Raw genomic sequence first — 13900 nt, 5'->3', positions numbered from 1 at the left:
TAACTGAAATATTAAAAATAATTTCATTACTTATTGAGTCTAAATGTGTCAAAAAAAAATCAATTCAACAAAATTTTCTTTCAAGCTTCAAACACGATTCACTAAATAAATCAGGGGCAACTTCGTCGGCGAGAGACCGTACAAACGGGGCAGAGCGTGTTCAGAGTGCCAGACCTGTGAGAACAACCTCTGCTTGAATTGACGAGTTTGTCCGTGCCCTCTACCCAACACTTCTATGACATTTTGTGACTAATAGTTTCCATGAATTTTAAAAATGTTGCAATTCAGTAACTTATAGCTTCATGTTTTTTTATGCTTGTTGGCTTTTTAACTTTAATTAAAACTTTTAAATCACTTGCTTTGCTCTGGCTAAACCAAATGGCTAAATATAAACCAAACCTGCAATGAAAGATGATTTTTGAAATATCGAAATAAGGCTTAATCTGCACGATGAATTGGATAACAACTGTTTTATTAAATTCTCATGATGAAGTTGGATAATGAATCTTCTTTCAATAAATTAAATAATTTCCAAAAAATTCTAGTAACGAAAATTGAAGAAAAGACATACATAAAATTAATGCCAACAATTATTATATATGTGACATACTTCTTGGAGGCCATAATGTTTGTTATATGGTACCATCCTATGTATTATATATGATACTTTATTAAATAACGTAGATAATATATATTATATATATATATATATATATATATATATATATATAACTATACCAAGTTAAACCAACATTGCCTAAACTAAACAATTTCTATGGTTGCTCAGTGAGACGGCTGACATTTGGATGCAACATGGCCGAAGTTGTATTAGAGTAACTTGCCATTGGGTAAATCCAGATGATTATAAGCGCAACGATGTTACACTTGCCTCAATAAAAAATTAATGATTTGCTTTTTTTGGTTAACAACTAAACCATTGTTCATTTGGTATTATACTCTCGCACATGTGTTTTTAAAATACAATACCAAAATGCAACTCTTGTTGAACGTTTATTTTGTCAGACCAGAAGGATTCTTACTTATAAAAGATATCATTTAACTGATGAATTTTTTACTTAAAAAATGAAACTCATTTAGTGATATATATATATATATATATATATATATATATATATATATAAACTACTGTAAATGATGAGTTATTTCTGAAGTTAATAAATCTATAGGTATTCAGATCAACTACTCATCAGGTACTATTGTATTTAATACTCAAACTTATTACTTATAAGTACTATGTACTCAATTTGTTTTGTACTTAGTAATTATACTTAAGTACATTTTTTACTGAGTACTTAAACTTAAATACATTTTCTGAGTACTTTTATCATCATTGACCACTTTGTAAGATTGTAGCTCCGGAGATTTTGGAAATAATTTATTTATCCTGATTTTTTATATTTTGCAAGAAAAAATCTTTTGATAAAATCCGCTAAAAATTGTCTTGCCTGATAACATATCGATACTAATGTTACACGCGTTTATCTAACAAATTAAAGCATTGCTTAGGCGTAGATTGCTCTATAGTTGCAGTATTCTCTATTGTATTAATGTTGTTAACCTTTAAAAGTGCGTGTGTGTGTGAGTTTCTATGTTAGGAGGTGCGTGAGTATGGGAGGTGCGTGTGTATGAATGTGTGTGTGTGTGTGTGTGTGTGTGGTGTGTGTGTGTGTGTGTGTGGTGTGTGTTTCTGAATCATTTGGAGTTATAATTATTTTTATTTTTGCTTCATTATATGATGATATTACAAGTCATCATAACATTCTGTTTTTGTCCCTAGTGGCTTCCAAATGTTAATGATAACGACAAAGACCAATAGAGAATGAACAAGCGTTTGTAAGATGTTAGCTCATTTATTCATGGTTAGCTCAATTTCTTTCATGGTTTATCTCAACTCTAATATAAAGAATAACTTTGGATCGTGTACAAAGTATGCCACCTACTGTTCGACGTGTTTGTATACCACCACCTGTCTTTTGTTTCATGTTCGCACATCACTTTGAGTTACAATGTTAAATCCACTTTTAAATTGATACGTTGAATTTTTATTAAATTTTTTTATGTAGGAGGAAAATTAAATAAATATCTCAATAAACTCTAAAATGTTTGACGTTTTAGGCTTAACTTGTCCGAACTATGACAGCAAAAACAAAAGTAAATTTCCCAAAATAGTTTATAAAAATTATGTCAAGATTGCTGTCCTGACTTCGCTGTTCTGGTTAGCAACAGCCGCCCTGGTTGCCCACTTTTTCCTGTCAGATGGTTTCAACAACGGTCTGGATTGTACGGAGCTTAGGAGGAGAGCAGAACTCTACAACCAACATAATTTTCAATATCTTGGTCAGAGGGTGGCCTCCAGTTTGAAGGACTACCCCGTCGTTCATGTCCAGGACTTTGGTGGTGTGTCCTCTTGTTGTCTTTGATTTTTCCCTTTTTTTCCCCTTTTTTATTTGTAACAATTATATATTATATAATTTTTATAATAATATAATTTATAGTAACTATTTATTTTATAGATAAATATAAGTTAGTTGAGTAGAAAAGAAATAAAAACATTTAAGATTAGACACCTTTTTTAAGATAAAGTTTGGTTAGAGAATGTTATTTAATTAATTATTTTGAAAAGAAAGCAGAATTTAAATGAGAATCATGTGATTTCCATTTTCAGCAATTCAATTTTAATAGTCATAAATGTTGGGAATATTTCAGGATTCATGTTCGCTATGGTGATAGAAACTTGATATTTTTTCATTGCTAAGTTTTCATTTGAAAATAATAATTATGTTACCATTGAATGAAGGGGATACTAATTTCGCTTGTTTATGATTGATGTTAATACTGTTAACACATACCTGTACATTAATTTGTTTAAAACTGTTCAACTTAGATTGTAATAAACAGCCTGCAGTGAAGAAAAGTAAGAAAGACATGCATTTGATGTGTACTTGTACTGTTTGTGTTTGTTTATGTATGTGTGTGTGTTTCTATGTGTGTTTGTTTGTGTGTGTTTGCTTGTGTTTGTATGTATGCTTATGGATGTCTGTGTATGCGTGTATGTGTTCATTATGTTAGCCTGTGCTATCTATAGTATACATTTAGAAGCATATTATTTCATTTAGTTATTTATTTCTTTGATTTATTTCACTTTCCAGTTTTTTCCACTTTCATTTTTTAATTTTTAATTTTTTTTTTCATTATTTATATCATTAATAAATTTTGTTGTATGTAAAAAAAAACAGTTGGTTTGTTTCCTCCAATGTTCATCATTCCATTTTCCTATGATGTCATCATTTTCCTGATTTATAGTTGATTCATTATGATAATTATTATTTACTGCTATTATTTTTTATCTCACAATGTGTTGCATGGACTAATGAAATGAACACATACACAAACACACAAGCATGTATACAGACATTCGTATGCACAAACACTGGCGAACACACACACACACACTCATAGATTAGTTATTATGTTTAAAAAAATAATAATTAGTTAATAAGACTTTTCAATTATTCAATTTTGTGCTCGTTTGTTGCTGCTGATGGCACTCATTTTTTCTGGAAAATTTTCTTCGTCCTTTTCTATCAGTGCCCCATTCAAAACCCAGACCCATTCTATTAGGTGATGTCATTCATGTACTTCCCTTAGCAGCTATTCCAACATTTCTCTTCCAGTTCATCTTCATCTACTCTTTGCTGGGTTTTATATGTGTATTTTTTGACTTTTTGCCGAATTTAGCAATCTTTCTTTTATTTCATTCTTGTCTCTTGGACCAGATTCTCACATAATGTCTTAATATTGTCTCACATGATGTTCCACTGTTTTCATTACCAATTTCAACATTTGTATGCCTGTATATTGTATTGACTTATTAAATGTGGATTTGTTTAGATCCTTCATTAGCTTTGAAATTCTTTTCACCATGTTTCCATATCACTATAACGTTTTTTTTAAATCCACTTATTTTTTTAATTATTTTTATTTATTTATCATATTAATATTAATTCAATTTAGATTATGTTCACTTGCTATTCAGCTATTAATTTTTTTCAAATTTTCCACTATTTATTTTTATATTTTCTCACTAATTATTTTGCTTTCTCACATGTTTTCTTCTTTCATACTTATAAAGAATGTTGAGATGAGAATTTAGCAAACTGATGTGTATATAATATGCACTCACTTGTTACTTTCCTCTTTGCTAGCAATATGTTAACCAAACTATTGATTCATTCATTCATTTTATAAACCAAGAACAACATCAGGACTGAATTTAGTGTGGCGTGTTGGTAATTTTTGGCACAAATGTGGGACAGAAAATGGAACCATTATATGTGAAAATTCCAGAGACTTGAGAACTGAATAGAGTGTTAATTTGATTGACCAGTCAGTGTTATCTAGATTGATCAGTCGGTGTTAACTAGAATGATCAGTCAGTGTTAACTAGAATGATCAGTCAGTGTTAACTAGAATGATCAGTCGGTGTTAACTAGATTGATCAGTGTTCAACATTCATTGAATGATTCTAACCTTTTCATATAACAAAGGAGGTTTTGTATATAGAATGTGAAGTTTCTTTCGGATCAATATTCAATTAATTACCCCGAATGTTGTTACTAAGTCAGGAATTGAAATTGAAATGTTCAAGAAGAAAACTATTTAGTTTAGTTTAAAGGAGTTTGTCTTTAAACAGAAATGGACCTTTCTTGTGGCTTACACCCAGTGCTAGCTCAAGGTATTTTGCTGCCCAAGGCAAGATCCCATTTTTGCAACTCTAATTAAAAAGTACCAATATATTTAAAAAATACCTTAAAGTAAAACTAAGAGTGACATTCAAAATCGTATATTTACAAAACATTAAATCCAAACAGTACAAACACAAAAAGCAAACAAAATACACAACAAAATGGGCGTGTTTTAACATGATTTAATGAAAGAAGTTTACTTTCTTACTCTTTTCAGATGCAAAAACCTTCAAAAATTCAGTAAAATCTAATCTTATAGGTATGTGCCGCCCAAGGTAGCTGCCTCTCTTGCCTGTGCCTAGAGCTGGCTTACACCTGCATCTGCTGATGATTTAAGGACATTTTATTCTTATATGTACATGTGTATCTGGTGATTGTATAATGGGTTAAAAAATTTGCATTTGTTCACGATGAGCTAATTGGCAACAAAAAGTTTAGAGTTCTTTTTTGATTAGATTTCACTTTTTTGTTGTTTTTGTCATTTTGACAACTGATCCACTCTTTCAAATGTTTATATTTTTTTCTTTGTTGACTAGTTTCATTTGATGTTGCTTACATCATGCTGTTTTAATTTATTCTCAACAGTTTGATGTTTGTGCTTATTGTTTAATGTTTTTAAGCCATACCTAGTTTAGGAAATATTTTGTGCCAAAATTTTATTGAATTAAATTCTAACAAAGATCTTTAATAATTTTAATCTTTGTTTACATCACTTGAATCTTTTAAAGTTTCACATTTTCAACTAGATAATATTTTTTTTCTTCTGTAACACATATCATTCATTATCTGTCACAAACAAGACAATGGTACTGAAAGTGATTTTTAGATGAACTCTGCACCTCAGCTGGTGGTTGTTGCCAGTTGGATGGATTGATTTATTGTGTTTCTCATGTCTTCTCTTTTTCATTGCACAGCTGAGTCAGGTCAAATAAACGCACGCACTGCTTTATAAATAGATTGTTAACATGAAATGAGCTACCAGCTCCAAGCAGCCAACAACAACTCACAACCTCCTCAAAAATTTGAACGACCACAACAGAGGCAGCCTCAAAAGTAGACCAGTTCATCCATCCAGGCAATCGAGTGGGCAGGGAAGCAGTGAGGCCCCCACCATCGTCAGCGTCGACCGGTGACGAGGATGACCGCGCCGACCTGCACGAACACACCGAGTACGACGACAAGAGCATCGATCGAAGTCAGCTGCCCGACGACGGACTCCATGAACCTGGACACAACGGCGCGCCTGTGGTTGTCCCACCTGAGCTTGAGGCCGAGGCGAAGGAATTGTTCAAGATCAACCAGTTCAACCTCGTGGCCAGTGACATGATGTCGCCCAATCGAACTCTGCCTGATATCAGGAACGAAGCGTGAGGATTCGCGTCATGTCGTCGTCATCACAAACATGATCATCTCTCAAATATTCGCATCCTTAAGTTGCAACCATCAATCATTGTTATGATGATTATCATAGTTGCAATTATTTCATCCTGCCAGGGTTTCAATTAATGTTCCATTCACTTTATCATTGCTAATTAATTATTTTATTAATTCATGTCTCTATCAAGTCGTCACCGCCAACCAACCAGCCAATCAACAACCAACTAACCTTCCAACCAATCAATCAAACGAACAACCAGCCAACCAACCAATCAAACAGTTGCAAAGCGAAGATCTACCCTATAGACGAGCTGCCTGACACGAGCATCATCATCGTCTTCCACAACGAGGCCTGGTCGACCCTCATACGAACCCTCTGGAGCATCATCAACAGGTCACCCCTGCAACTCATCAAGGAGATCATTCTCGTCGATGACGCCAGTGAAAGGGGTGAGTGTCGTCTGCTCCGATGGGGGATGTTACTCCGATGTAGGGGGTACTTCGATGTGGGGGGTACTCCCGATGTAGGGTGTGTTCCTATTTAGGGGGTAGTTCGTTGTGGGGTTTACTTCGATGTGGGGGGTGTAATGTCTTGTGACGTCATCAGACGATGTTGTGTGCTGGGCTGTGATTATAGACTGATGAGATGTGTTAAGATGTAATGAAAATTGTTATAGTACAGTGTTATGTGGTATGCTCTGATGTATCACACACACACATACACGCGTGCATATTCACTTGTTGATATGCCCTGCTCTTAATGTGAGGCAAGACGACACACACACACACACACACACCCAAACACAAACACACACAAACAAACACACACACAAACAAACACACGCAAACAAACAAACACAAAAATGCTCACACACGATTGTATGCACACGACTACAAATATATTGATTGATTACAGCTTAAAAAGTTTTCTCATCTACTGCTGCTGCTGCAGATGATGATAATGACGACGACGATGATGATGGTGACGACGATGATGATGACGACGATGATGATGATGACTACGATGATGATGATGATTATGATGGTGACGATGATGATGATGACGACGATGATGACGATGACAGTGCAGCGACGATTTTATCATCCTTAATTGTCCAAGAGGTTATTTGAAGTTGCCCTTTTAAAGTCTAACAATCAACTGGAAACCTCTTTCAAGTATTGTCCCAGACTTCTTATGTAACCATTAGTTATCAAAATTTTCTTGAATTCACAATTCACAATTTGTTTATTTATCAAACCAGTAACGATTTGACCTGGAGACCTGGAAGATTAAAAATCTTTTATCGGCCACCAGTTCAGAATATATGAAAAGTTGGAAAATAAAATATAATATATATAGTTCTGATTATGTCAAAACTATAACATTTATAACAGAAAACCCTTAGATTGAATATCAACACTTATATATGTCACGAATTTAGCTCAGTCGGTAGGAGCGCCGTGTCTTGCGCTGCAATCACGCCATAGCATGGTTCGAATACAGTCTGTTCGATGTGGATAGTACAGTCTTTGTGGCGAGAGGGTTTAGTTTCCAAGTGTAGAATAACATGCGTTTGATGGGGAAGTACTTTGTAAAGAATAATAAAAAAAGAAAAAAAAAAACTTCTGCTAATTAGGTCCTTTAATGTAGATGGTATTATTATTATTCTTATTTTCTAAAAGTTCGGCTTTATTCGTTATCGTCGTCTTCACTTTTACATTCAATCTCATGGTTACTATGATACGTCCTACCTCGGGAAACCGGGTCTCTGGACGAAAAACGAAGATTGATTGATTGATTGATGGTTACTATGATGATGATGATAATGAGGATGAGGATGATGATGATGACGACAACGATGATGATGAATAAAGCAAAACTTGGTGGTGGCGACGATGACGATGATAATGGTGGTGATGATTTTGTTGTTCGCGTGTTTGTTCGTCCGTCTGCCTTGCACCTTACACGAAAATCAATACCGTTCGCGATTGATGTTAATTCGTTTTTAAACGAAACTGAAAGCGTTCTCAAACGCTAGCTGACTTTTTAATGAATAGTCTTTTTTTTAATTTTTAATTTCTTCAAAATCTGGAGAGAAAAATATGTTAGATGTCATGGAGTGAATGATTTTGCACTCTTGTTTACCAACCATTTCGGTTAGGATTCTCATCATTCCTCATGAGATATTTATCCACTTTTTAAATTTTAATTAAATAAATGAATGATAACTCTACTAATTTATTGCAAAGATGATGATAAATATATTGATCACACGTGTTTTAAGTTATATCAAATGATAAAATTTTTACTCATTGGTATGTTAATTCATTCAGTCAGTCAGTCGTTCATTCGTTCGTTCATTCATTCATTCATTAACTTGTATTTTATATATTTGTTTAATTGTTTTATTGATTTAACGTAACCCTTGAATTATTAATATACTCAAATTAATTGCTTCAATTTTCCACTTAATTATTCCTCTGTCGTCATCATCGTCATTATCATCATCATCATCTCTTCGTCGTCATCATTATTATAGTTGTTATTATTTTTACTATCATCATAGCTATTGTTTTTAGTAGTACTGGTAGTAGTGGTGGTATTATTAATAGTAGATGTAGTAGTAGTGGTATTATTAATAGTAGATGTAGTAGTAGTGGTATTATTAATAGTAGATGTAGTAGTAGTGGTATTATTAATAGTAGATGTAGTAGTAGTGGTATTATTAATAGTAGATGTAGTAGTAGTGGTATTATTAATAGTAGATGTAGTAGTAGTGGTAGTAGTAGTGGTAGTGGTAGTAGTAGTGGTAGTGGTAGTAGTAGTGGTAGTGGTAGTAGTAGTGGTAGTGGTAGTAGTAGTGGTAGTGGTAGTAGTAGTGGTAGTGGTAGTAGTAGTGGTAGTGGTAGTAGTAGTATCTTGATTGTCATCATTATCATCACTAACATTCGACACGCCACTCAATGATGAAGCTTCGTCAGTTGTTAATGCTTCAGGGAATGGAATGTTACTTGATGACGATGATGATGATGATGTGAGTAATGATAATGATGATGATGATGGCGATGATGATGATCAGTACGACGATGATGATGATGATGGAGGCAACGGTTATGCGGATTTGGGTGGTGTCGATAATTAAATAATAATTATTATGATTTCTATAATGATGATGACGACGATGATGATGAGGACGACGATGATGATGACGAAGATGTTGTTGTTGTTGATGATAATACTGACGACGTGGCATCTCAAAACGTGAATATGTTGATGCGCTAGCCATATGCTAATGATAGTCACACACACTGCTGCTAATTTGCATATAACGATCTTATTAATATTAATGAATGACCTTGACTCTAGTGCTGATGAATATTCATGACCACCCACCAACCAATCACCAGATTACTTAGGTAGCAGGTTGGATGAATACATAACCCACCTGCCAATCCCGACCTACCTGGAAAGGATGGGTACCAGGAATGGCTTGGTCAGATCCAGGTTGAGAGGTTAGTTTTGTATGTTTGTATGAATGAATTTGTGTGTGTGTGTGTGTGTTTGAATTTGTATGTGTGTTTGTATGAATTTGTATGAATTTGTATGTGTGTTTATGGATTTTTATATGTGTGTGTGTGTGTGTGTGTATGAATTTGTATGCGTTTATATAAATTGGTATGTATGAATTTGTATGTGTGTGTATGAATTTGTATGCGTATATATGAATTTGTATGTATGTGTTTGTATGAGTTTGTATGCGTGTGTATGAACTTGTATGTGTGTGTATGAGTTTGTATGTGTACTTGTAGGTGTGAGCAGAGCCACAGGTCAGACCATCACATTTCTGGACGCGCATTGTGAGTGCACCACCGGCTGGTTGGAACCACTGCTCTATCAAGTGCACATTGATAGGTTGATTGGTTGGCTGGCTGGTTGATTGGTTGATGGATTGGTTGGCTGGTCGGTCGGTTGGTTTGTTGGTTGGTTGGTTGGTCGGTTGGTTGGTTGATTGGTTTGTTGATTGGTTGGTTGGTTGATCGGTTAGTCGGTTGGTTGGTTAATTGGTTGGTTGGTTGGTTGATCGGTTAGTCGGTTGGTTGGTTTGTCGGATGGTTGGTTGGTTGATTGATTGGCTGGTTGGTTGGTTGATTGATTGGCTGGTTGGTTGGTTGTTTGATTGGCTGGTTGGTTGGTTGTTTGATTGGTTGATCGGTCAGTTTGTAGTTAGTTGAATCTGCTTATGAATAAAAAATTAGATCGCTTTGAGCGTACTTCTGCCTGTTTCTGTGAAATTTTGTTTGATTATTTCTACGATTTTTATTTTTTAATTTATTGAATCAATAATTAATTTTTTCTTTCGTTTTTTTTTTCATTCCTTCTTTCCTCCATCTCCCACCTCATGATAATCACCACCACCACCACGATGATGATAAATGACGATGATGATGATGATGACGATGATGATGATGATGATGATGACGATGATGATGACGAGGATGATGATGATGATGACGATGATGATGATGATCAAACAATTTATGCTGATGTCATCGCTGAACTTGCTTCACTCGCAGGAAGTCTGTCATATCTCCACTAATTGACGTCATTGTTGATTCCAACTTCGAGTACAGGTTCGTTGCTGTTTGTTGTTGATCAACATTGTTGCTGTTGTTGATCAACATTGTTGCTGTTGTTGACCAACATTGTTGCTGTTTGTTGTCGATCAACATTGTTGCTGTTGTTGATCAACCTTCTTGTTGTTGTTGATCAACATTGTTGCTGTTGTTGATCAACCTTGTTGTTGTTCAGCATTTTTGCTATTGCTGTCGCTAGATTTGTTCGTAACATCATTTTTGAAGTTGTGTTTTTTAAATGGTAATAATCTCAACTGCGCAACCATAGTAATGATGATGATGTGTGTGTGTGTGTGTGTGTGTGTGTGTGTGTGTGTGTGTGTGTGTGTGTGTGTGTATCATCATTTATAATAACAGCAACAATTACAAGACAATAATTGCCACATAAATAACAAAAATAACAAAACTAAACAACAACAACAACAACTGTAACAACATAAACAACAAGAAACACAACTAAACACCAATAACAACAACATGGACGACAACTAAAAAAGTTAACAACAACATCAACAACAACAACAACAGATTAGTTCCGGACTTATTGGCGGGTTTCGATTGGAAGGTGCTGTTTGACTGGGCCAAGCCGAGACCAGAGGAGATTGAGAGAAGGAAGGATGATGCCACCATGCCTTTCAGGTCAGGTGACCATGTGACCAACCACGTGCGTGCTGACGTAGTAATGACGTAATGATGGATGTGCTGGCTGGCTGTGACGGTGTGTGTGTGTTATGATGTGTGGTGATGTTTAGAAGAGGGTTACACACCACACACACACACCACACACATATCCACATGCTTTTACACACACACACACACACACACACACATATCCACATGCTTTCACACACACTTACATTACACACATACACACCCATTCACACACACTCCCACACACTCACTCACACGCACACGTCATCAAACAAACAGGACACCAGCGATGGCCGGTGGGCTCTTCACCATGGACAAACAGTACTTCTACGAGATTGGCTCCTACGATGAACAGATGAACATCTGGGGCGGGGAGAACCTCGAGATGTCATTCAGAGTGAGTAACGCCTGGATGGATGGATGGATGGATGGATGGATGGATGGATGGATGGATGGATGGATGGATGGATGGATGGATGGACGGACGGATGGATGGATGGATGGATGGATGGATGGATGGATGGATGGATGGATGTATAATTTGGTGGATGAACGAAGGGATGGACGAATGGATAAATGAAGGGATGGGACTATGGACGAAAGGCCTTATAGATAGACAAATAGATAGATAGATGGATGGATAAAAAGATGGATGAATAGATGGACGAACGAATGATTGACAAATAGATGGACGAACGAATGATTGACAAATAGATGGATAGATGGATGGATAAAAAGATGGATGGTTAGATGGATAGATGGACGGACGAATGATTGAATGCGTATGGGTTTTATAAACGTTAATGGTTATATATATGTACATCATCAGCAGTGATGCAATCAGTAGAAGTAACAAAACCCCTAAACACACATTCACTCCCCGCCCCCACCAACCAGTTGTGGCAGTGTGGCGGGCAGGTCCTCATCTCCCCATGCTCGAGGGTAGGGCACGTCTTCAGGAGCATCTCCCCCTACACCTTCCCCGAGGGCACGGACAAGACGGTCCTGACCAATCAGATGAGGACCATGGAGGTCTGGCTGGGCGATCATAAGAAGTTCTACTATAAGTCCAATCCGGGTCAGTTGGGTTATCGGTTGGTGTCTGCGTTGTTGGGCGGTGGATGGAAGAAGGAAGGAAGGAAGGAATGAATGAGTGAGTGAGTGAGTGAGTGAATGAGTGAAGGAGTGAGTGAATGAATGAATGAATGAAGGAGTGAGTGAATGAATGAATGAAGGAGTGAATAAGTGAATTAATAAAATAATTTTGGGTTGATCGATTGAATGAGTAAATGTATAAATATTCATCATTCATTATTAATTCATGAGTAATGAATGATTTCATTCATGAATAAATAAAGGAATAGATGGATGTATGAATGAATGAACGAATGATATATAATATATATAATATAATTATTAAAGTAATAAAATAATATAATATAATAATGTATAGCATAATAAATAAATATAATAATGTATAGCATAATAAATAATGTAGTGTAAAGGTTAAAGGTTACTCTCTTCTTTTTGCGTTTCCTTCAGAGGTTTCAACGACAAACACACACAGCGTATATGAATACGCGTGCAAACCACGCATCATACACATTGCATGTGATAGGCGGGGATCTCTTTGTATTTGAACCCAGTCACTGCAGCAGCAAGATCAGGCGCCTTTAACCAGTGAGCCATCACTGGGCCACACTTGGGCGTTTTTTGTATACAATATTATGATCGATGATATATCTGTTGATGTCGTTGTTGTTGAAATTTGTTGTTGTTGATGTTGTTGTTGTTGTTTACAGCTGCAGCCATCTATGAGGTTGGCGACCTGACTGAGAGGCTGAAGTTGAAGGAGAGGCTGAAGTGCAAGAACTTCGTCTGGTACCTCGACCACGTCTACCCCGACTCGCCACTCCCCAGGAACTTCTACTCCGTCGGGAAGGTGGGTGGTGGTGGTTGTGGCTAGAGGGGGTGGTGGGCTCGGGTTTGATGTTGGGGAAGTTTGTTGGGTGGTTTTTTTTTTTTTTTAATCAAGTCGTCATCATTTTCATCGCTACTTAACAGCAGCTGCATCATCATTAACATCTTTTTTAATGTCATCGAATATAATTCTATCATCATCATCATCACCATCGTCACAATTGCACCATCATCATCATCACCATCATCACCACCACCACCATCATCATCATCACCACTTCACCATGATTGGTTCAGGTGAAGAACGTTGACTCCAACCTGTGCTTGTACGTCTCAACGGATGGAAACTTCATGCTCGGTCTCAAGGATTGCACCAAGGAAGTCGACAGACAGGTCGGTTAGATGGTCGGTTGGTTGGTTGGTTGGTTGGTCGGTTGATCGGTCGGTCGGTCGGTCGGTCGGTCGGTTGGTTGGTTGGTTGGATGGCTGGCTGGTTGGTTGGTTGGATGGATGGTTGGTTGGTTTGATGGCTGGCTGGTTGGTTTGTTGGT

The 13900-nt window shown here is 36.3% G+C and overlaps 1 protein-coding gene across 1 annotated transcript; it reads left to right on the top strand.

Moving 5' to 3' along the window:
• Window positions 1-2025: 2025 nt before the first annotated feature.
• Window positions 2026-13395, top strand: HELRODRAFT_114203 (hypothetical protein; the record flags this gene model as incomplete). The annotated part of the gene is made up of 11 exons (XM_009026138.1): window positions 2026-2418; window positions 2906-2935; window positions 5806-6133; window positions 6424-6593; window positions 9552-9656; window positions 9954-10056; window positions 10719-10775; window positions 11307-11417; window positions 11709-11826; window positions 12327-12507; window positions 13232-13395. The coding sequence occupies exons 1-11, from the start codon at window positions 2121-2123 to the stop codon at window positions 13393-13395; spliced, it is 1665 nt and encodes a 554-aa protein (XP_009024386.1). The 5' UTR covers window positions 2026-2120.
• Window positions 13396-13900: the final 505 nt, after the last annotated feature.

The sequence above is a fragment of the Helobdella robusta genome (assembly GCF_000326865.2).
Source record: "Helobdella robusta unplaced genomic scaffold HELROscaffold_45, whole genome shotgun sequence".
Taxonomy (NCBI): domain Eukaryota; kingdom Metazoa; phylum Annelida; class Clitellata; order Rhynchobdellida; family Glossiphoniidae; genus Helobdella; species Helobdella robusta.
Note: the sequence above shows the minus strand (reverse complement) of the source record. Positions and strands in the feature narration are given on the sequence as shown.